At 35.5% G+C, this 23,212-nt stretch overlaps 1 protein-coding gene across 4 annotated transcripts in view; it reads left to right on the top strand.

Moving 5' to 3' along the window:
• Positions 1-23,212, top strand: part of Dpp10 (dipeptidylpeptidase 10) — a 1,513,678-nt gene that overhangs the window by 1,463,446 nt on the left and 27,020 nt on the right. For all 4 annotated transcript variants that reach the window (XM_006529626.4, NM_199021.3, XM_006529627.4 and 1 more), the window contains exons 16-19: positions 4,122-4,243; positions 5,696-5,743; positions 14,497-14,595; positions 14,703-14,772. In XM_006529626.4, the coding sequence (XP_006529689.1) occupies positions 4,122-4,243; positions 5,696-5,743; positions 14,497-14,595; positions 14,703-14,772 (339 nt within the window). The remainder of the gene's footprint in view (positions 1-4,121; positions 4,244-5,695; positions 5,744-14,496; positions 14,596-14,702; positions 14,773-23,212) is intronic.

The following is a 23,212-nucleotide window of genomic DNA, read 5'->3' as shown; positions in this document are numbered from 1 at the left end:
TGCCCTCCCACTGAAGTGAGACAGAGCAGCCAGGCTAGGGAGGGAGACCCAGAGACAAGCAATAGATTTGGGACAGCCCCCACTCCAGTTGTTCTTAGACCACATGAAGACCAAAATCACATCTGCTACATATTTGAGGGAGTGCCTATATTCAACACACGCATTCTTGTTTGGTGGTTCAGTCTCTGGGGGACACCAAGAGTCTAAGTTAGTTGGCCCTTGTCTTCTTGTTGAGTCCCTATCCGCTCTGGGTCCCTCGATTCTTCCCAAGACTCCTGGAGCTCCATCTAATGTTTTCTTTTCTGTGGGTCTCTGCATCTGGTTAGTCAGCTCAGAGGAGAGTTATTTTAGGCTCCTGTCTGCACACATAACAGAGCCATTAATTTTCATATGGCCAACCTCTTCAAAAATAACCTTGCACTCTTTCTCTGGTCAGTCGTCTGTGACCCTCTGGGAGCCTGGTAGCCTATTTCCAGACACAAGATTTCTGTGTCTCTTCTTCATTTTATTTATCTACTTTTATAGTTTCATAGTATTTTGGTACATATGTATGACTTACTTTTCTTACCTCTACATATTACAGACATTTTCATAGTTTTATAGCAATAATTCTTTCTGCACCATCTCATGTTGAGTTTTTTGTACATCAATCAATGTGACACAAATATAATTTATTCCTATATAACATAATAGCATGATGGATGTGTCTCTGAATACAAATTCTAGCAAGCAAAGACTACTTTATCTTGTTCTATTTTCCTTTCTCTCTCTCTCTCTCTTTTTTGTTTGTTCTTGTTGTCTTGAGGTTCATAAAGGTAAATGAGATTGTTGGAGAAAGTAGCTTTTTTTGAGTACAGAAGGTTCCTTGTTTAACTAAAATATAGCAATACATATGTGAATATTAACATCTGGCCAATATGTCTAAATGTGAAATTAAATTCATTAAGAGTTTAAGAACTCAAATATTAAAATGTCTCCTCATTCTGCAAGCTCTCAACAGGACCTCACAAGAATTACTTTTATTTTGAGCAGGCAAAAAGGCCTATTATTTCTGGATTCTACGTGCACTTTCTAATTTCCATTTCACACACTGGTTTTAAAACATGTCAAGGCTGCTGTAGTTTATTCTCAGTGGAATTTCACCCTGTTTGAAGAAGTTTTACCTCTCCTTACCAAGTAGTCTATACTTTTTGTTTTGAAAGTAAAAATGGATATAGAGGACTCGGGATATAAGGTGCTCACTGAAAGCATGGAGACTGGAGTTTGAATTTCTGACTTCTATAAGAAAATTCAGCATTGGAGAGGTGAAGACCTGGGATTCCCAGAGCAAGCTGGCTTGCTATACTAGAGAGAATAAGCAAGCTCTTTGTTCACAGAGAGACTGTCAGATGAAATGGAAACCAATTGAGGGAGACATCCACAAATACATACACAGGAGCACACACCCTGAAGAATGGCATCTCTTACTTTCATGATGCCATTCTTCACACCTTAACACAATTAAGAAAAATCCATTTGATGTAAGCTCTCAGATAACCAAATCTAGATAACTCACTATTAAGACTCTAAGTTATATGAAACTGACAATGAAAACTCACCCTTACAACCAAGAATACTGTTTTAGAGATGTACATCATATTTTAGTAATTTCAGTAAAATCAAGCAAAAACAAAGAACAGTTTCTAAAAGAAATGACCATTGGCAATAATCACTGGTCAAGGTCAGTAGATGAATTTACTTGAAGCTCTTTGCTCCTATTAGTCTAAATGAGACTTGAAACACATCAACTGTTGAGAAGTATAGAGTTGCTCATCTTGTGACTGTACCATAGCCTACAATTTGCCCATGACTTGGAATAGTGCAGTGAACTTGCTATAAAGAGAATACAGTGCCAACAAATGTCCTCTTACATGGCTCATGGAATGCCCGTTAGCTTGACTGTAAGATGGAACTTGACCCAGAAAACTCAGTCAGAGTCTTGCTTGAGCTGTAAAAAGATCAGTCATTAATTAATTGAAGAAATAGAAGTTACCAAATCCAGAGTTAGTATTTTTGTCTAAAAGCATTGTATTATTTGTTGCAGGGATGCCATAATCTGGGTAGTGCAAAAGAGGGTAGTAGAGATTATTCAGTGGGTGAAATGCTTATTATATAAGCCTGATGATCTGATTTCTGATCCAGAGCACCCATACTAAAAGTGGCTATGCATGCTTGTAATTATTGTCCCGAATGGCTGGTGACACAAGAAGACTGCTGGAGCTTTCTGAACAGAGAGTAGAGCTGAAATAGCAAGCTTTAGTTTTAGTAAGAGACTCTGTCTCAAAAACATAAGGAGAGGGGAAATAGAGGGTAACACCCAATATCAGGATTTGGCTCCTGTGCATGCATGCATAGGAGATCACTCCTAAATTCATATGCATATTTCATATGAACGCACACTAGGTAAGTAACTCATAAATATCAGTGTGAATCTCGTCGAAGCTTGAATGTGAAAATGTTATGGAAGAGGACAGAAAGACAATGACTTCAAATCTTAGTGTTACCAACCCAGACTGAACTATATGCAACCTAGACACTTATTAACTCTCTCTAGAATGAGGCTTGGTCATCACTTCAGATATATCTAATACAACTGAGTTTTGTGCTAAAAATGGTTGAAATAACAAAATCTATAACCATAGTTCAAATAAATTTATGTGATTATCTCACAAGTCATCACAGAGTGAATTTTTAGGTGTCTAGTATATCTGTTGGTTGTGATGATCTCACAGCATTTCAAGTATGAAGTTGTAACTCTGAGGGTTGCAAATAACACTAAGCCTGATTTCATTCTCTCAGTCTTGTATCCAATCTACTACCTCCTTTCTTTTTCTGAGGACTGTCATATATTACACTTCAAGATCAATATAGTTACAATTCATGCATACAGATATATCAAAAATTGTGGCCCAAACTAAGACTTGGTTGAGAACACTTTGCTCAAATAAGCTTTTATTGGAATATATTGATTATGCATAATAATGTCAGCATTACATTTTCATACATGCATATAATATGTTTAAGTCAAATTCTCTTCGTTTGGCCTCTGTCACTTCTATTGATCTTTTTTCCTCCTTTCAAGCTAATATCATGCAGTGTGTGTTGGGGGAAGAATAGGACAGATGTAGAGATGGACAAAGCTTTGTTAGAGTTATTTACAGGAACATGGGAAACTGATATAAACCACATAAGGAAATGTCTAAACCACATAAGGAAATGTCTCTTCTTCCTCCAAGAGCCATTAGCTGCCAATGACTCCCCAGGGCATCCATCATGAGTGCTCCTCTCCTTTGGGTGAAAAAGCATATGTTTTTATTTGCTGACTGGGGTCCTTTGACATCGACCTTGAATGTCAGTAGTATTTCACATATTTTCATACATAGTGAAGTTTATTTACTAAAAATCTCAGTGCCCATTTTTAATAAGACAAGTGAGGATAGTGAATATCAGTGTTTAGACTGTTGAGGTTACAAAGTCATGACCTTCATTTAGAGAGAGTTTTAGAAAAATTATTCATCTTTTGGCTGATATTTATTGAGGATTACTTATCTTTGCCTCTATGAGCTACTTTTCTTCAAGACTGCTAATACAAAATAAGAAAAAAAAATGTAGAGACTAGAGATGCCTCAGCATTTAAAGTCTGTACTGCACTTGCAAATGACTGGAGTTCAGTTTCCAGAATCAAGACGCCCTCTTCTGGCCTCAGGCATCCACACATGCATGCACATGAACATATAGGCATACACATAAACAAAAATGAAATAAATATTAAAAAGGGAAATGGAGGTAACAATAAATTATAGTGAATCCTGTGAGAACTGTTGTATTTATTTAGTCATATACAACTACTATTTATATGCACATACCATAATATTATTGTTATTCCCCAGAAAAAAAAGTATATATTTCTTGAGTTTAATAATAGAAAGTGAATTTGCATGTGTTAGATGAACCATAAGTTACAAGGAATTTTCACCTGAGCTGTCAGGCAACTTTTCTATTTGACTGGATTTAAATGTTGATGCCGTTAATTTCAAGGGTCTATATTAACAATATTTCTCATTTTTGTTTTATTTTTCTAGTGCTTCTACTGAGGGACTATTGAATCGTGATTGCATCTCATGCAACTTTATGAAAGAAGATTGCACGTATTTTGATGCCAGCTTTAGCCCCATGAATCAACATTTCTTGTTATTCTGTGAAGGTTAGATAGTCTATGCTTTTCAATAGGATTTACTGCATACACTCGGTTTAACCAATTTACATTACCATCATTATTAGGTGTTTATATTTCATGAGATTCAAGGCTCAGTCCACTATTTCACTTAGAGGAGGCTAAAAGAGGGCATCAGATTTTCTGGAACTGGAGTAGGTGGTTGTGAGCTTCTCAACATGTGTACTGGGAACTGAATCCACATTCTTTTCAAAGGATAATATATGCCGAAACTGCTGAGCTGGCTCTCTAATATGCTCAAAAAAATCTTTAGAAATTTAAAAATTAAAGTTCATGCATATAAAAATGGATATATAAAGAGGTAGATGATTATTTTGAAAAAAAAACAGTACAATCATAATTTAGCTATTTTTTTTTAAAAAATATGCCTTCCTCAGAAGAAGTAATCTTAATGTTAGGAATTGAGGATCAATAGGGATAAAAGAGCCAACTGCACTGGTAAAAACCACTTTACTTGTAACAATGAGGACTTGAACTTGGTTCCCAGAAGTCCCACTAAGAAATGTTGAGTATGATGACATGGATTTATAATCCCAGGACTGAGGAAAAGAGGGAGAGAGGCAGGTACCCAAGGGCTTGCTGATATCCAGCACCACTTACCTGGCAAATTTCAAGTCAGGAAGAGAAATCATCTCAAAAAAGTTAAAAATCAATGGCATCTGAAAAGCCATGCCCAAGGTTGTCTTTGACCACGACCTGCAGGTTCGTGTGCGCACACACACACACACACAAACTCACACACACACACACACACACACACACACACACACACACTCACACACACACACACACACACACACACACAGGCACAAACATACACATACACACACATACATACACACGAACATGTTCACACAGAACACCCTTACTCGTTCATATAAGGACTTAAAATTTGTGTGAACTCACTTCCTCTATTTCTTTTCATTTGGTGCTGAGCAATGGCTCCCACCTCTTATTCTTTTTTTGTCTTATTCTTTTGTCACAGCATAGCCTCACATGGATATATCTTGAGAAATTGTACAAGAACACAATAAAAATAATCATTTTCCCTTTAATGCAGCACTGTTCCTCTCAGAGACAAAGTTTACATCATTCATCCCTTTGAAATGTAATGAGTGGCATGAGTTCTGTGTGTTTAGTTTTGGTTTCACTGTTTTTTAAATATATAGTACTTCCATTTGGCAAAAGATGTTATTATTTTATTTATTTATTTGCTTGTATGTGTGTGTGTGTGTGTGTGTGTGTGTGTGTGTGTGTATGTGTGTGTGTGTGTTTGTATACCTGGCATGATACATATGTGGATGTCAGAGAACAACTTAGGAGTCAGTTCTCTCTTTCCACCATTGGCTTGGCAGCAAACAACTTTGTATATTCAGACATCTTTTTAAAAATATCCTTCATATGTGTATTTTTAAATTCTAGGTCCAAAGGTCCCAGTGGTCAGCCTTCACATCACAGACAACCCATCAAGTGAGTACCAGAGAAGGCAGGTTTGAAAATAATACTTGGCCTTCATCTTGGGCAAGTGGAGGTTTTTGGTTTTGTTTTTTGTTTGTTGGTTTTTGTTTTCTCTTTCATGTGTCATACTCTAGGACCTTCCTCAAAGGGAACGTCAGCCCAAGGAATGCTTTGTAAAGGACTTTAAGTTGATTTTATGTATGTTAGTAAAACAGTAAAGTGAGTGGCTTGAATATCTTACAGCTTCGGTTAGATCTTGCTAATTGCAGAATCTAAATCCCATGAAAAAAAGATTAACATGCATGTGCATTCCTGCCTACTTGCCGCTGAGTTTCAAGATCATTTCTTCAGTCCCATGTAGGTTATGTAAAATCCCAATGCTTTTTGTAGATATTATGACATTTCATAGGTCACAAATATATCTATTTATATTGAAAACACTATTTGAGTGTTTGACGTAGAGGTAGAGGGCCTTGAGTTCCCTTCTTTTTTCTGGGAAAGAAAACAGGTTGTATTCCACTGGTTAAAATAATATCAAATTCACATATAGTGATAAGATACTCGGGAAATTTATAAAATATGCGGTTTACTTTATTGTATTTGTACTAGATATGCAGATGTGTGTGTGTGTGTGTGTGTGTGTGTGTGTGTGTGTGTGCATGTTTGTGTATTCACATATGTCCATTTATTTCATTTGTATATTCAGCCAACTTTGTTCGCAAACCATGTTATCAAACAATGCAGCAGATAAGATGGTTATATGTTTAACTTAGAATATGGAAACTTAAAATAGAGTGAATAAGTAAGTATATGATTAAGTCAATTTTCTTTCAAGATTTAGCAATTCGTTTTTTATTTTATGTGTATATATGTATGCTTATATGCTTAATGTATGTACATACACTATATGAGTACAGCAATTCCCATGGAGGCAGTGGGCATTAGATCCTCTGTAACAACATTTATAGCCAGTTGTGAGCTGCCAGTGTGAGTACTAGAAAGCAAACCCAGGTCCTCTGAAAGAGCAGTATGCACTCTTAACTGGTCAGCCTCCTCTCCAGTACCCTGCCGAGCTAAACTTAGAATGAATTTCTACATTAAATTGCATTCTCATCCCTGTCTGTTACCTTTGTTTTCTAAATTTACAAAGTCAGAATTTTTATGCTCTAGTGAGCTGCATAATCTTTTAAATTTACTTTTATTTACATAAATGTGAATATATTCTGTATTTGTCCAATTGCCAGTAGAGGTTAAAAGAGTATGTCACATCTCCTGGAAATGGACGTTTGCACTGCTCATTGTGAGCTACTTGGTATGGGTGTTGAGAACTGAGCTCAGATCTTCTGTAAGAACAGTATTAATTCTTTACCACTGAGTTCCAGTCATATATGCTATATAATACTACTAATAATTTTTATAGGTTAATTAAAGTCAGAGAGCATCCCTGAGATAATTTATTTTCTTATTTTATTTTACATGTAAAGAAACTGATTTGAAGACAGGTGAAAGGACTTAGCTAGCATCATATGAATACTTAATAGCCATAAATCAAGCAAGGTGATCTGAGCTTAGAATAATTTTTTGTCATATAAGTATAAATGTGTAAAACTGAAGGGCATGTGCCATTCTAAGAAAGGAAAGGCGGCCCATGCTTAACCATTTGAACCTATAGAAATCCACTGCCTGTTCCCATGGAGATGGATCCTGGATTAGTGTTGTTGTTTTGTATGGCTGAAACATAGCTCATCATCTATTTCAATTCTATTTGCTTCTCTACCCCATCTTCAGGACCTATCTTAAAGGAAGTGTGGTAATCTTTTTATCTCTTTACATATATAGAGTCCTTTGCAACATGTGTAGGAGTTAAGATACCCTACATTGAGATTAATTGGAAGCACCTACTTACTACTTTGATTAAATTCTATAATATGCATAATTCATAGAAATATCAAATTTCTAAAACCAGCCTATGCCTTCATTTAATACTAAACGTTTTGGTAATCAGGGCAACAGATTTGGAGGACCTACTTATGAATGCAATATCCAAGTGGAGACAGAAAGAAAAATAGAAAAGAAAATTTTGCAGATAGAAAATCATTGTATGAGAATACTCCATCATAACCTTCTTCTGAGACCAGAAACATGGCAACCAATAGATCTGAAAATAATTTTCTTGTTGACAAAGGGGTAAATACATTTACAATAGAAGATATGCATATGACCTATGAGATGTGGCAGCTCTTGGTGTCACATTGCATATTTAATCTCTGTCAAAGAATGACTCTAAGAAAAGTCTTTATGAGATATGTATTTAATTTTACCTCATTGTTATAAAGCCTTGTTTTTATAACACTGTTGAAAATTACAGAACATTTCTCCTGACAAGTTATAAAATATTAATAGAGTTCCCACCAAGAAATCAATTCTGATTCCATTTTGATCAAAACGTATAGTTTTTCAGTTGGCTGGGTGAACTAAGGTCAGGTAGTTGCTTTCTTTTGAGGGACAATTATTTACGGAGACAAAGTTTTTTATTCAATGACAAGTGGGTCTGTGGGTTGTAAAAAATAGAAGCATCAATGAGGCAATCTTAGCTGTTCCCTGAGCAATATGAAGTAAAATATTTCTGGAAAAGAAAATTGTGTAAAGTAGTACTATTTAAAGAAAATGAAAAAAAAAGTAAATAAAACAACATATCATGATCTTTCCTAATGAATTAATAAAACAAAAGCTTTATTTTAATGATTATAGGAAGATGTTCTCAGTTTATTTAAATCAGAAATATAAAGAGCATTTAAGAATATAACAAAATCTTCAGCCATCAGTTTTTCATATTTTCTTTTCCTTCTTGGCAATTAAAGCTGAATAAAGATTAGATTATCTTTATGCATAATTTATGAAAACAAAGATATTGATGATTATACTTTATATAAAACTGCAAGGAGGAATCAGGAATATAACAAAAGTATTGGAATACCTTCCTAGCATACATAAAATACCAATTCTATGACTATCGCCTTATAACTTGGGCGTGGTGATTCGTTTCTGTGATCCTAGCACTCCAGCGAGAGAGGCAAGATGATCAGAAATTCAGGCCTACAGAGGTAGCAAGTTCAACATTCATCTGGAATCATGAGATTCTGTCTGAAAAATAAAACAATGACAAAACCTAGGATAATTTTCTCAGTTAGTGTTTTTGCATTTACAAGAGAACTTTCAGGTAATTTTTGTTTTGGTTGTTTCTCTTTTAATATTTTCCAAGTGCTCTATTCTGTGTATTATGGACTTCATCTATTGCACAAATACATTTTTACCTTATTATTGTTTGAAACACGCCTTTCTCTCTCTTTCTGTCCATATTCACTCAGTTGTTCCATAGTGAGAGATGTGCTCAGCAGGCTCTCTGTTTGGAAGGTTTGCTGTCCGAGGACAGGTCTATTCCACTGTTCCAGCCTTAGGGGATGTGCAGTTTTCTTGTCAGTTCAAAGGACAAGCTGTGAATCGCATATAAAGAATGGGGACCAAGCTCCCTGCCTGTGTATCTTTTCTTCTGCTTACACGGCCAACAGTATTCTATTATTGGGACTTCCCCTTAAACACCATTTTTGTCCTCTAAATACCACTAATGTGTGACTTCGGGTGATACACACCTCCATGGTTTTGGTAGAGAGGTCATGGGGATAGGGTTTCTGACTCTCTGTTTGCCCATGCAGGCTTTTCTGTTCCTAATTTCATTTGTGTCTGTTTCTTCTACCATGTCTCTTTCTTTCCATTCTTCCCTGTTTCCCTTAGTCTATCTTCCATCACTTTCACTTCCTGTTTATTCTTTTCTCAATTCTTAGCATCCTCCTCAACTCCTTCACACTATTCTGTTCTCAGTATCTTCTCTTTGCGCCCCAATCTCTACATTTAACTGAATATCTTAGCATTACCCCATCTTATATTGTTTGATGAGGACAAGGCATGTTTCCTAAAACTTATTTTCTGATTTATTGTAATTTATGGTGTACCCATACAATTTTGAAATGTTTTAAATCTTTCTTAAATTTGTTTTCTCACAACTACAACTGAGTTCTCTGTGCTCATAGAGAGATATTTATTTTATGAGTAAGTTAATTCCACTTAATATAATAGAAAAAATTCCAACTGCTGTTACAGTGATGCAATTAGTTTATTTGTAATTATGTTTTTCCCCACTGGTAATTTATAATACATTATATTAAATTACTACTATAACGCTCCCATGTTGGTCCCACTAGTTGTTCTTAATCATTTATTTAATTATTAATTGGAATGCAATAATCTAGTGTACATTTATAAAACAAAATAGTAAATATGATTTATATTTAAAGGTATAAAGATACAAATTTAACAAACTTTAATGTCAAAAAATTTGCACTAACAACATTGTCAAGTGATGCTGGCATCTTGTATATGCAAAATATATTTGTTTTATATAGAACTATTCAGTGTGCTTTTATAATAAATGGTTAATGTTAACGGACTATACAGAGTAAGATTTTGTAGTTTTAGTGTAAGTAAGATAACCTCAGTGGGTAAAATTACCTGTTGCCAAGCTTATAAAGTTCGATTCCGCAGGTATATGAGGTTGTAGGAAAGAACTCACAAACTTTGTCCTCTAACCTCCATGTGTGTGCCTTTGTATGCCCATGACTATGCACACATGCACATATACCACTAAATACATACATGAAAATGTAATCATGTTTTTTGAAATGTGAATTCACACTTTATAACATTTGCTATGAAATGTTGTGATGGCTTCTTTGAATATGTGCTACGCTTTACATAGCACAGGCTGGCGGAGTTTTAGGAAGGCCAGGAAACACACTCTCCACAGTCTCTGTCATTGGCAAGATAGTTAATAAGCAGGAACTTGCTGGAGAAGGGATCACATACAAAAGTCATAGCTCAATGGAATAAACAGAAATGAATTGATCTGGTACAGTGTGATAATTTCGTTTCTGAGGCTGAGGATAAAATTTGTGATACTACGCTGAGTTGGCATGGGTGAGGCCCTGGGGTCTATTCCCAGAACAGCAAGCAATGCCAGCAGAGAAGCTCAGTACAATATGTAGATAATTAAAATAGAGGAAATGCAAAGAAGGTAAATATAACAAATGGGATGTCGTCTTTAAAGAAAACTAATAAAGACAAAACCCTTGGAATAAAAACCAAGTGTAAATGGATACTATCAAAATCAGGTTGTGGGTTTGCAACATTAACAGAAGGAAACTTCCAAAAACACATTAAAAAGTGAAACTGGTCAATGATTTCTGTTGACAGTGGGCCAGAATCTTTGTCATATCTCTGGCTGTAATCAGACAGGCAACAGGACTTGTTAAAATAGATGATAAAATAATAGCCAGAAAATACCAAAATATTAAAAATGTATAAAATGAATAAAATTTAATTAAGGAAAATTCAGTAAAAAATATTGATGGACAGAAAAAGAAAACCAAACTGCAAAAAGCTCATGATAAAGGAGAAAACATTATATAAGTGTTAGGTCTACCCCATTGGGCATTACAATGGTTAAATGTACATATATGTATTTCATCACACAAGTAGCAAACTGAATAACATGGAACCAAATATTTTAAATGTTTAGTTTAGAAAACTAAAGTCTTTATTAGTGTATTCTACACAATATACCATACTCACACAAGCTGTTCCAGAAAATGGCGATCAAGGCAGACACAGTGGTTCACACACATGTAATCCTATCATTTTGGATGCAGAGGCAGGACAATCCCAGACTGGAGATTATTTTAGCCTGTAAAGAAAGAGACCAAATCCAGCATTGGCACATAATGAGATCCTGTCTAAGAAAGAAAGGAAGGCTATGCCATCTGTTAACTTTATTCTAAACTTAAACTAGAGGAGGAGGAGGAGGAGGAAGAAGAGGAGGAGGAGGAGGAGGAGGAGGAGGAGGAGGAGGAGGAGGAGGAGGAGGAGGAGGAGGAGAATAGAATAATTCTTGCTGAAAAGCTCCAGTAGGTGAATTGCTTACCTTGCCAGAACATGGTCCTGAATTCAGTCCCCAGGATTGTAATGAGCATTAAGAGTTGCACTTATCATCCCAGTCTGAGAAGGCAGAGACTGGGAGAACTCTGTGTTCATTGGCCAGTAAGAGACCCTATCTCAAACAAAAACATAAAGGTGGACTGCAGCCAAGGAACTATATGAGGTTGTTCTGTGGCCTCTACAAGATAGATGCTGTGCCACACTCTTAATATATGAGAGAGAGAGAGAGAGAGAGAGGAGAGAGAGAGAGAGGGAGAGAGAGAGAGAGAGAGAGAGAGAGAGAGAGAGAGAGAGAGAGAGAGAGAGAGAGAGAGAGAAGAGATTCTTGTGCATTCAGGTGTACATATTACATTTAGTATGTAATTAATGACTAATATTTTATGATTATACAGTGTCTACTCATTCCATATTGCTGAAATAACCCAATTCAATGTGACTCCCTTATTTAGGCAAGAATCCCAAATGATTTTGGAAAAAATAAAACACTTGGTAAATCTGACAAATATTTAACAATACAGTCATAGTACCTTCAAATGAACAATATAAAAATGTAAAGGGAATGCCTGAACTGTATGACAATATCCACAAGGATACCATAGCAGGCATCTTGTGTTACACTGAAACACAGATGCTCCTGTGGGATCTAGGAAGGCAAGTTTGCTTTCTCCAATCCTTTCTATACAACATTCTGTTAGAAGATGTAGCAGAACAAAAGCAAGAATAGTAAGAGTGAAACTGCCTTTATTTGAAGAAGATATAGTTATAAATAAAAGCTTTATTTTTCTATTATAAAAACTATTAAAATGAGAAAATATATAATAATTTCATATATATATGTACATATATATACACACACAAATATACTACAAACACTATAATGATTAAAAGTATACTTTTATACTTAGCATAATGATTAAAAGTATACAATATACTTAGCATATTGGCACAATACGTAGAAATTATCTAGTTAAAACATGTTTCATAAAATAAATTGTGCTATATGTCTGGGAAACATCAGACTAAAATATCTATGCACACACACACACACACACACACACACACACACACACAGCGTCACTTATTTTAGCATGTAAAATATCTCCAGATGCATTTTTATATGTAACAAAATATAAATAAATTTCTGGCAAGTTGATTATATGCTTTTATATTCTATCAACTTAAACAGTTAAACTCCGTTTATTTATTCATTATGTGGCATCTTCATGTCCCAGGAGATACTCACACATAAGGAGACAATGTGCCCCTTTTCTTACCACGTGGGTCCTGGATCAGCCTTGACTATTAAGGCTACAGGACACACATCTTTACCTGCAGAGCCATGTCCCAAGAAAATCAGTCAATTTTTAAACCTTTATTTGATTGTTAGAATTTTGTTATCTTTTCATCAGCAGCATTTGTAACATCTAATACTCTATTGATTTAACTAGCAGATTATCTCTTAGACAATTTTATCATACATCTTATATTTTGCCTGTTTATTTTTTGAATAGGAGTCTGTGCTTTTTCCAGCTTATTGAACAGTTGGGCTATAATTTTAGCATTCTCATCTGAGACTGATATTGTGTAGGTTATATTTTGGGTTGTTCTTTCCGACTACATTTTGTTCTCCTGAGTTTTTGTATCCGTATCCAAATGATCCAATTTTTATCTCATTTCCAGCTACATAATTTTTGTATTGTCTTAAATATTCAGAAAGAGAAGGGTGGTGGGATCATAATTTTATTTAGAAAGCATAAATGGTAATTATGATGTACTGGAAAAATGGGAGGAAATTCACTGAAATGAGGAAGTTCAGTTGGAAGACACCTGCAGTGGTATCAGAGACAAAGTTGAGATTTTCATCCATGAGTGGTACAATACTACAATGACAAGTAGTAGTAGGCTGATATTTTGTATTAATGGATTGACTCCTAATTATTGGATAGAATGTATCTGTCCATCTGCCCCTTCTGGTTTATAAAATGCTTTAGTAGATTACTTTTATTATTTGCAAATGTCATTGATGCATACAATGTACTTTGACCATACTAATGATAAAAATGTGCCCACTTAAGCCGGGCGTGGTGGCGCACGCCTTTGATCCCAGCACTCGGGAGGCAGAGGCAGGCAGATTTCTGAGCTCAAGGTCAGCCTGGTATACAAAGTGAGTTCCAGGACAGCCAGGGCTACACAGAGAAACCCTGTCTCGAAAAACCAAAACCAAACCAAACCAAAAACCAAAGCAAAACAAACAAAAAAATGTGCCCCGCTTAACTTCATGCTTCTTTTTTTCTCTAAAACTTCATAAGTTCACTTTGTGTTGCTCAGGTTCTCAAGGGTGTGAGGACATCCACTAGAGCATGACCAACCCACAGGTTTAAAGAGATATCTCTCCTCTTCGGCTAGCAATCAATAGTTTGCTAACTATTTATTACCTAAGGGTGTGGAATTTTTAGGCCCTCCACATTCCATTCTGAAATGTCACTGACTTTAGCTTGTGTAGCAAACAATGGCTGCTGTGAGTTCACGAGTACAATAATTTCTATCATGTCCAGAAGACATTGTTTTATGTTGGTCCACCTTGATTTGTGATTCTAATAATCTGTTCTTCCCCCTTTCCTGCAGTAATCCCTGATCCTTGGGTAGGGGTTGGGGTGTGATGTGGGTGAACTATTTACGCCTGGATGTTCCACAGACACTTATTTTATGATTTTCAGGGTATTTCCTCTTGGAAAACAATTCTGTGATGAAAGAAACTATTCAGAAGAAGAAGCTCGCAAAGAGAGAGACTAGAATACTTCACATTGATGACTATGGTAAAAATTGGCACATCATACACCCTTCAAGAACAGCTTTCTCTGCATCTTATACTTTTACATTTAAATGACTCTCCATCTTTAATATTTTGCTCTTTCTTTAAAAGAACTTCCTTTACAGTTGTCCTTTCCCAAAGATTTTATGGAGAAAAACCAGTATGCTCTTCTATTAATAATGTAAGTATTTTATATTTTATTAAAATAAATGAATCTAAAGATTTGATAAGTATACTCTTGTGCCTCACATGACAGATTTATTAAATGAAAAATTAGAATTATTCTGGCTTAGCCAGTGTTCTACTTTCTTTTCTGCTCTTGGTAAAATATATCTTGATGAAATGCAACTTAGGAAAATAAGTGTTTATTTGGGTAGTAAGTCCAAATTACAGTCATCATTGTGAAGAAGTCAGGGCAGATAAATAGCTACTTGTTTCATATCCAAAATCAAGAGCAAAGAGAAATTAATTCATATATGCTCTTTCAGTGTGTTCAGCTGAATTTCTCCATTCTGATTTAGTTCAAGGTTTCCTGCCTAGAGAATGGTGATGCCCACAGTGGATTGGATACTTCCACATCACATCAGTGCAATCTCTTGTAGATGGGCCCAGAGCCAAGTTGATATAGATAATTACCTGGTTAAGACTCTCTTATGAGATGAATCTAAGTTCTGTTAAGTAGACAGCTAAAAACTCATCATCATAGCTAGGAAGACTGTCAACTTAATGGGTGCCTTATTGTGTGAGAATGTATGTTTGTTTGTTTGGTTGGTTAGCTTGTTTGTTTTGATACATCCTCAATATTATAACATATCTGTTTCTGTTATTTGAAATATTGATACAAGGCAGCTTGGTTTGTGTATATCTGTTTAGTAATTATTAAAGTACTGAATTCTTGATCAGTGATTTTACAAAGTGAACACATACACTGTTTCATTTTTAAATAGCTTGTAATGTCTGTGTTGCTCTTTTATTTCACATTCCTTGACTTGTGGCAAGGGAAAGTAAGTCTGTTTAGGAAACCAGATTCTAAGAATATACAGCTTTACAATTTATTCATACTTCTTTTTATGAGATCAGGACTGTGTAGACTTCAGCATTGAGATACTAATACCTCATTGTAACTGATGCCATGCTCATTTAGTCTTCAGTGCCAAAGGCTTATTAGTTACTGATTTACTAAGAAGCCTGGAAGCATATTGATTCACAATGCTTTACATTATCCAGAATTAAATTCAGTGAGTTAGTACGGGCAATAAAAAAAAAAAAAAAGAAAATGTCATATGTTTTCCAAGTATTCTAGATGACTATTCTCAAGCTTAGTTGGCTTGTGCAAAGTCTAGTTTGCCACCTCCTATCTTCAGGAAAGTATCATAATTTTTTTCATAATAATTCATAATAATTTAGCCCCTATATATATTAAATGAAATGGAACACATTCTTTGCTCTAGATCTGTGCTGTGTCTCTCTAATACATATGATTTGTAGACATAGAATGCTGGTTTACACTCTTCATTATAAATTATGTAACAAATTTGTAGTGTGTGTGTGTGTTTGTGTGTGTGAGTGTGTGTACAGGCCAAAGGTCAATGGTAGTTAGTGCCAGTATCAGTTGTCTTTTTGCAGATAGGATCTCTCATTACCTAGAACTTTCTAAGGAAGCAAGGCTGGGTAGCTAGCTCTACCTCCAAGCTCTGGGATTACAAGTATGCATCATCACAGTGAGGATACTTTATGTAGACTTTGAGTGCTCTAACACAGGTCCAGACATCATTTTCCCCTTCAGAGCCAGAAGAACCTGCAATTCTCAGTGGTAATTTTCTATATACCCTTCCTTGTCTCTTTCTTCTAACCAGTTTTATTCTTTGCATATGATATGTTGAGGAACATACTAAAGACACTGAAATAAGAAAAAGGGAAAATAAAAAATATTGCCTTAGTCATTGTTGTCAAAGTAACTTCCCTAAAGGCGACATAAACATCTACCTCTCCTAATATCTCAAGATCAAACTTAATTATAATTTCTTTAGTGCTGAGAAGATCCAATGAGTTTATTAGGCTTACTTTCAGAGCCATTAGGGAGGAGTTGCAGGGGTTGCATGGGTGACCTTAAAGCAGCCACACTCAAAAGTCTGTTCCCAGCAGGTTTGATGACTTCATCTGGCTGTCTTTCCCAACATATATTCTCTAGAGGATGCACACTCTGAGACCAGGGAAATTGGTGCAGAATTTCATGTGATTTGGCGGGGTGATTGTGTACTTGGGTGAGGGTTCCATGATCCTCTTCTCCCTCTCCTCTCCTATGAGTAGGCTCAGCAGAAATTAAAACAGTAACAGTTTAGCTAGGCAAATAGTTCTGTATTCAGTCATGTTCCCTTTTGGAAACAGAGATTCTGTTGTTCTTGTTACTTTGTCTCAAATTTATTACAAAGCAAATTTTCATCAGAGAAATGATGCTAGGTTTCTCAGGATACATGACCAATAAAATAGAAGACAAAGAACAATATCATGTTTGGATCGTGGTTCCTTTATGCGAATGGATACAGAGACAGTTATTCATGCTTCCTTGCAGGGATAAGGTACTCGCTGGGGAAGGTTGGCCAGATATTGAGATGTTCACCTTTTGATGTGGTACACTAACTGGATCTTCCTTTAAACGTGTACTTTTAGCTGGTTGATTATGACTAAATAATCAGGATGTGAAAGAATGAGTTAATTTAAAAATCTATTGCACAGAAAATGATCATCTGAGTCTCTTTTAAGGAAGCACACCAGTAAAATTGTTGGTTGTGATTAGCTTCCAACTGGAGCTCTTAGGATTTCCAATGCACTGCGTAAGGCTTCTAAACTACCATTATATTGTGAACAAATTGTGGATAACACTGTGTCCTTACATATGCACAATGTACAATGAATTTTATATGCATAATGTTTATACAAAACGAAAGCGTTGTCTGGGGCATAAACACTTTCACTTAGTGTCTAATAAATTCTAAGTATAATCACACTTGTTTAATAAATTGTATATAATCATCATGTTATCTTGGACATAAACACTGGCAGATAGCACTTTAATAGGTTGTACATGCAATCATGCTTTTATTAGAGATAGTGATATTTTATACATTTAAATATAACAGTTTAAATATGAAATGTGTGATATAGGACCTATAAAATTATTTAACAGGTGGATGCTACCAACACCAATGAAATCATATAGTCAGGCTCATGGAATTTATATTGCTACCTTCTGGCTTGCTGAAAGAAAGACTGAAAGCAGGTGTTTAAGTTCTGGCTTTCATTTCTATTGATAGGTACTGCTCACATGATTTACTAATTCACTTTATTCTGAATCCATTGCTTAAAGATTTCGCATCTAAGGAACTGAGCACAATGTATCATGTATAAACAATTTATATTTTAATTTCTATTATTAAACATCATTTCTAGACCTTTATGCTAAAAAAATCTAAGTAGACGTTGCATACATAGAAGTATTTCTTTAATTGATGTTTTTTGTATTTTTAAGAGAAACTTAATTTGCACAGTACAATCATCTTCAGTCAAAATGTTTTCCTGAAAAATGACAATAATTTATATTTTTATAACTGGAAAATCCTACTCCATGTGGAGTTCTGTGATATTACCTAGAACTGAAATGAACACTTTTTATTCTAAAATAAAAAATATTTTTTTCCAGTGATGATACAGCTTCCCTTTCTAAAACTGTAATAGATAATTGTGTTCTTCAATTATTATGAGTTAAACATTACTGAGCAAAAATGTTCAGGTTTCTACTACTTAGGCATAAATGTTGATTTAGTGACTATAGTATCTTGATTTTTGCTGTTTTGTGCAGTAGACCTGTTCTACAAAGTGTCAGAAAACATTTCTTAGACTGGAGAAATGGTTTTATAGCTGAGTGGGATATCTGGGATAGCTAGAGATGTAGTTCAATTCATAGATTACTTGTGTAGCATTCCAGACTGATAGTGCAGTCCAAAACCTCAGCATTCAAGTTGAGGAAACAAAAGCATCCAAAAAATTCAAGTTCATCTTAGGGATATATTCAAAGTTTGAGACCACCCTAGGATACAAGAAAAATCTCTCTCTCTCTCTCTCTCTCTCTCTCTCTCTCTCTCTCTCACACACACACACACACACACACACACACACAAACAAACAAAATAAAAGCATATAAAAATGAACAAAACACCATCAATCAATCTATCTATCAATTAATCAATACTATGATTGGATTGTCTGTCATTGAGGTCATGGGACTGTATTCCTTTTGAATGATGGTGTTTTCTGTAAGCTCACTCTCTTCAAGCTCTGTATCAGTAGCTGATCTATTCTAGGTATTTTGAATCTAGGTGACCTCTCTGTCTTTTGCTTGGCTTTTCTGTACTTTAGCTATCCTCCATGCTCTCTTTTTCAGTTGTCTTTTTGCCCTCTGTTAGGACAAGCATAGGGACTTCCAGGCAATGTGGTGCTCACAGCACCATCTACTCTGAAGAACAACTGGCTCCTCTAGACTTAAGAAATTATTTGTTCCCAGCTGAGTACATCACTTTGATCTTGGCTTGGTGTATATTTGCTCATGCTGCCTCGTTTGTTGCCTAACCTAAAAAAGTGCTAGTAATATATAATGGCATATTTCTTCATAATTTCCTCTGTGTCCTTGGTGTTAATATGTAATAGCAGAGAGTGATAAGTGTTTCACACTTTCATATGTTAACCAAGCAGCTCTTTCTTTTGTATCATGTTGCCTCAGCACACTAATTGCAATATTATTCATGCCCCAAGAATATTGACAGAATGCATGAGTGAATGAATAAAATGAAAAAAAAAAAGAATGAATCAATTAACCATGAAAGTTTTCAAGAATGAGGTGAATTGGAGAAAGATAGGATCATAATCAATTTGAGTACTTATGTTTAAATTTAACCTTCTGGGTGAATCAGTTTCTCATTTCTTTAGATTTTCTGAATTATGCTGAAAATTGATCCTTAGACATCTTTGCACCATTTTTTTTACAATACTACTACTGAACTTACATTATGAAGCTAATAAGAATTAACATCAGTAGCCATTATTTACTTACACACTTCATTGTAAAAGTGTATAGATAGCATGCTTTATTCTTTACTTTTGTGTGACATATATAGGCATGTTCACATACATACAGGTACACCTGTGTGTGGGCACATGTCAAAGATTATCATCAACTTTTATTCTCAATGACTCTCTTCCTCAAAGTTCTCTTACTGTAGTTTTGCCTTAGTCTAGCTAGGTACTTTGTCCCAGGGAATATTCTGGCTCCAGTCTCCTATTCTAAGAGAACTGAGATTACAGACTGGTCACAATACTAGTTTGGATTTTATCTGGGTGCTCTGTTTCTGAAATACAGTTCTCATTATTGCCTGTGAGACTCTTTATTCCCTGAATTCCTTATGTGTAATTCTCAAAGAATCATGCCTGCAGATAATTTGTTCCTATCTTAACAGGAGGAAACTAAGAATAGAATATGTCATGCCAGTCATCCCATGACTCATGAAAAGGGTGAAATTATTGCTTGATATAAAAGTCATTTGTTTAGATCAAATCCTCAGTTTCTTACATTAACCATCACAGTCTGCCAGTAGATTTTGCCAAATTATAATAATTACTGGTTGATTATGAATGATTGATGGATTGATGGTGTTGTTTTTTTTATATATATATATATATCTAGTAAAGGTCTTTTGCTTCTGTGCTCTTTAGACTTTACAGCTCAAAATGCTTTCAAGATTACTACAAGACCTCCCACTAGACCTTAGCATTTAAAGTGCAAATACCCCCAACTGGTATCTTTTAATGGGGACCATGTCTTTGATCCCAGGGCCTCTGGATCATATTCTAGATCCACACATTGCAACACCAGGGAGACAAACGTATAAGTCAGGGATTTTAGAAGCTTTGTTTTTTTGTTTGTTTGTTTATTGCTGATTTCCTTGTAGTCTTATTGCATCTGTGAGATGCTAATTGTAAGCATATGCATTACCTCCCTGGGAACTGTTGGACATGAACCACAATGATGCTTCCTCTATGCTGATGACAACACCTTTATCACATATGAAATATCCCACACCTGATATGGGAACTGAAAATATGCTCTCCTATTAAATAGCACCTTTATTTTCTTTAGAAAGTGATTTTCTTTCAATACTGTCATAATAGCAAGGTAAGTATGGTAATGCTTGTTTTATAGATAAGGAAAACTGAGGACCAGAAGTGGTAGGTAACACCCCATATATTGACAATCTATTTGAGATGAAACATTATTGGGCAGATGGGACCAGAAAATTGGCACTTGCTTGTTTTGTAGAGGTATAGTGTTGTATTTTTGTTACAAAATTTGGGGTAACTCTCTATGTGCTCAAGGAAGTCATGTATAGAACATCTTCTTTGAGAAGCCAACTAATCATCTAAATGAATAGAATAATGAAAAGCAGTGGGTAAGAGAGCTTACTACTAAGCCAGGAGTGGTGGCGCACATCTTTAATCCCAGCACTTGGGAGGCAGAGGCAGGCCGATTTCTGAGTTTGAGGCCAGCCTGGTCTACAAAGTGGGTCCCAGGACAACCAGGGATATACAGAGAAACCCTGTCTCAAAAAAACAAAAAAACAAACAAAAAAAACCAAAAAACAAAAAACAAACAAAAAAATGCTTACTATTACCAAGTCTAAAGACCTTACCTTGATCATGAAAGCATGAAAATTATTCCTGAAAAATTGTTGTATGAACCTATATTATGAACACACACACACACACACACACACACACACACACACACACTCTAAATAAGTGTGGGGAATGTATAAACTCAGAACAAAATGCAGATGTTCAACATTTTCATCTTTTAAAATTTCTTTGCTGGCTAAAAACATGTTTTCTTTGTGCTTTGTAGAAATGAGCCACATATGCCTTATATTTAAGTGAATATTTTCTAAGCAAGTCTTATAATTATGTAATTGCTAAATGTTGAAGTTACCAAATTACCAAGTTTTGTAGTTCCTTTATTTCTCTGTCTCAATGTATTGATTTGTAAGATGGTTATGCTATAAGCCACTGCTCATCACTAGCATTTGGCCTGCTGTTTCTGTTTATTTGATACGGCGAAGTAAAATAAAATTAAATATCTGTGTTTATATGGCCATATTTTTATCGATAAATTGATTCCTAGAATCCAGTTAAATAAGTTGGAAAACAGAATGGCATAACTACTAGAAGTTGTCACAATGCCTTACCTAAGGAGAAGTACATATTGAAGATTTGAATGTGGCCTGAATGAGCAAAAGTTCATAGAAAAGAGCTGATACAAAATTACTCTTCAGCTAAGATATATTAGGAGAGGGACTCACAATCTTTGACAGCTGAAATTATACCTTGAAGTGTGAAACTTGAGAAAAGAACCCCATGGTCATAGGACCCTAAAGCAGAGAGCCTTCCTTTCAAAACCTAGAGAGCAGTAGGAAAGAGAGCTACCATGAGAGATAGCAAGTGGGAGCACTGAAGAGAGAGATGGATCTTTCAATTTTTAAGAGCAGATGGAGTGTCAGACTCTTATAGGTTTTCAGGATGTTAGCAAGTTTTATACTTCTTAACATCAGCACTGTGCCAGGAGTCACAGAAGGAAACACAGGGTTCCACGTTGGGTAGGACTACACTTCAAAGCTGCTTTGGTTCTGGGAAGCTTGCCTTTCCTCAGTCCCTGCTTAGATAGATCTGAATTCTCTCACAGTCAGAGAAAGAAGCTGTCACTCCTTTGTCCTGATGGCAGGCATAAGGAGACTTGGCCTGATCTGGGGCTTGGGGGGAGTCAGGCATCTAGTGGGTCTGTAATCTGACAGATGTAATTAGGGTCTGTTAATTTTCTGTAAGTTCACCACCATTCACCATCTGTGGATCTCAATATTTTACTCAAAGGAGTCCCACAATGAATTAATTACAGTTTTTATTGTATGTATTGAGAAAATTGGCACTTGCTTGTTTTATAGAGGTACAGTGTTGTATTTTTGTTACAAAACTTGGGGTAACTGTCTATGTGCTCTAGGAAGTCAAGTATGGAACATCTTCCTTGAGAAGCCAACTAATCATCTAAATGAATAGAAGAATAAAAAGCAGAAAAATGAGATATATCCCTTGTGGCTACTTTTGAAAGAGGAATAAAGTGATCCAGTGACCCCTTCAATGTCCTAAAGTGAAATTAAAGCTTAAGTACTGGACCAGGAATATGTAACACATCTATGCAGTCCTGGAAAAGGTGTAGTCCTGCTCACCTGAGCCACCATTGCCTAAGCTTCAGTCTCATCCTATAAGTTGAACTGATGAGTTTTTAGAACTGTGTGAAATCTGTTTTAGGGAGATACCTCTGCTTATGGCACGGTGCTGATAACCCTCTTAATTTGTTTGAGTATTTTCCATTGAAACTGATAACATCAGTACCTATTTATATATTACTCCATTATAAATTATTTTGTGTGTTTGGGTGTACCTGTGGATGAAAGTACATATGTGTGCACATGCACATAGAGGCCAGAACTTGATATCTGGTATATTCATCGATTTCCCTCTAC

The sequence above is a fragment of the Mus musculus genome, chromosome 1 (assembly GCF_000001635.26).
Source record: "Mus musculus strain C57BL/6J chromosome 1, GRCm38.p6 C57BL/6J".
Classification (NCBI taxonomy): Eukaryota; Metazoa; Chordata; class Mammalia; order Rodentia; family Muridae; genus Mus; species Mus musculus.
This window is presented reverse-complemented; position numbering and strand designations above follow the sequence as displayed.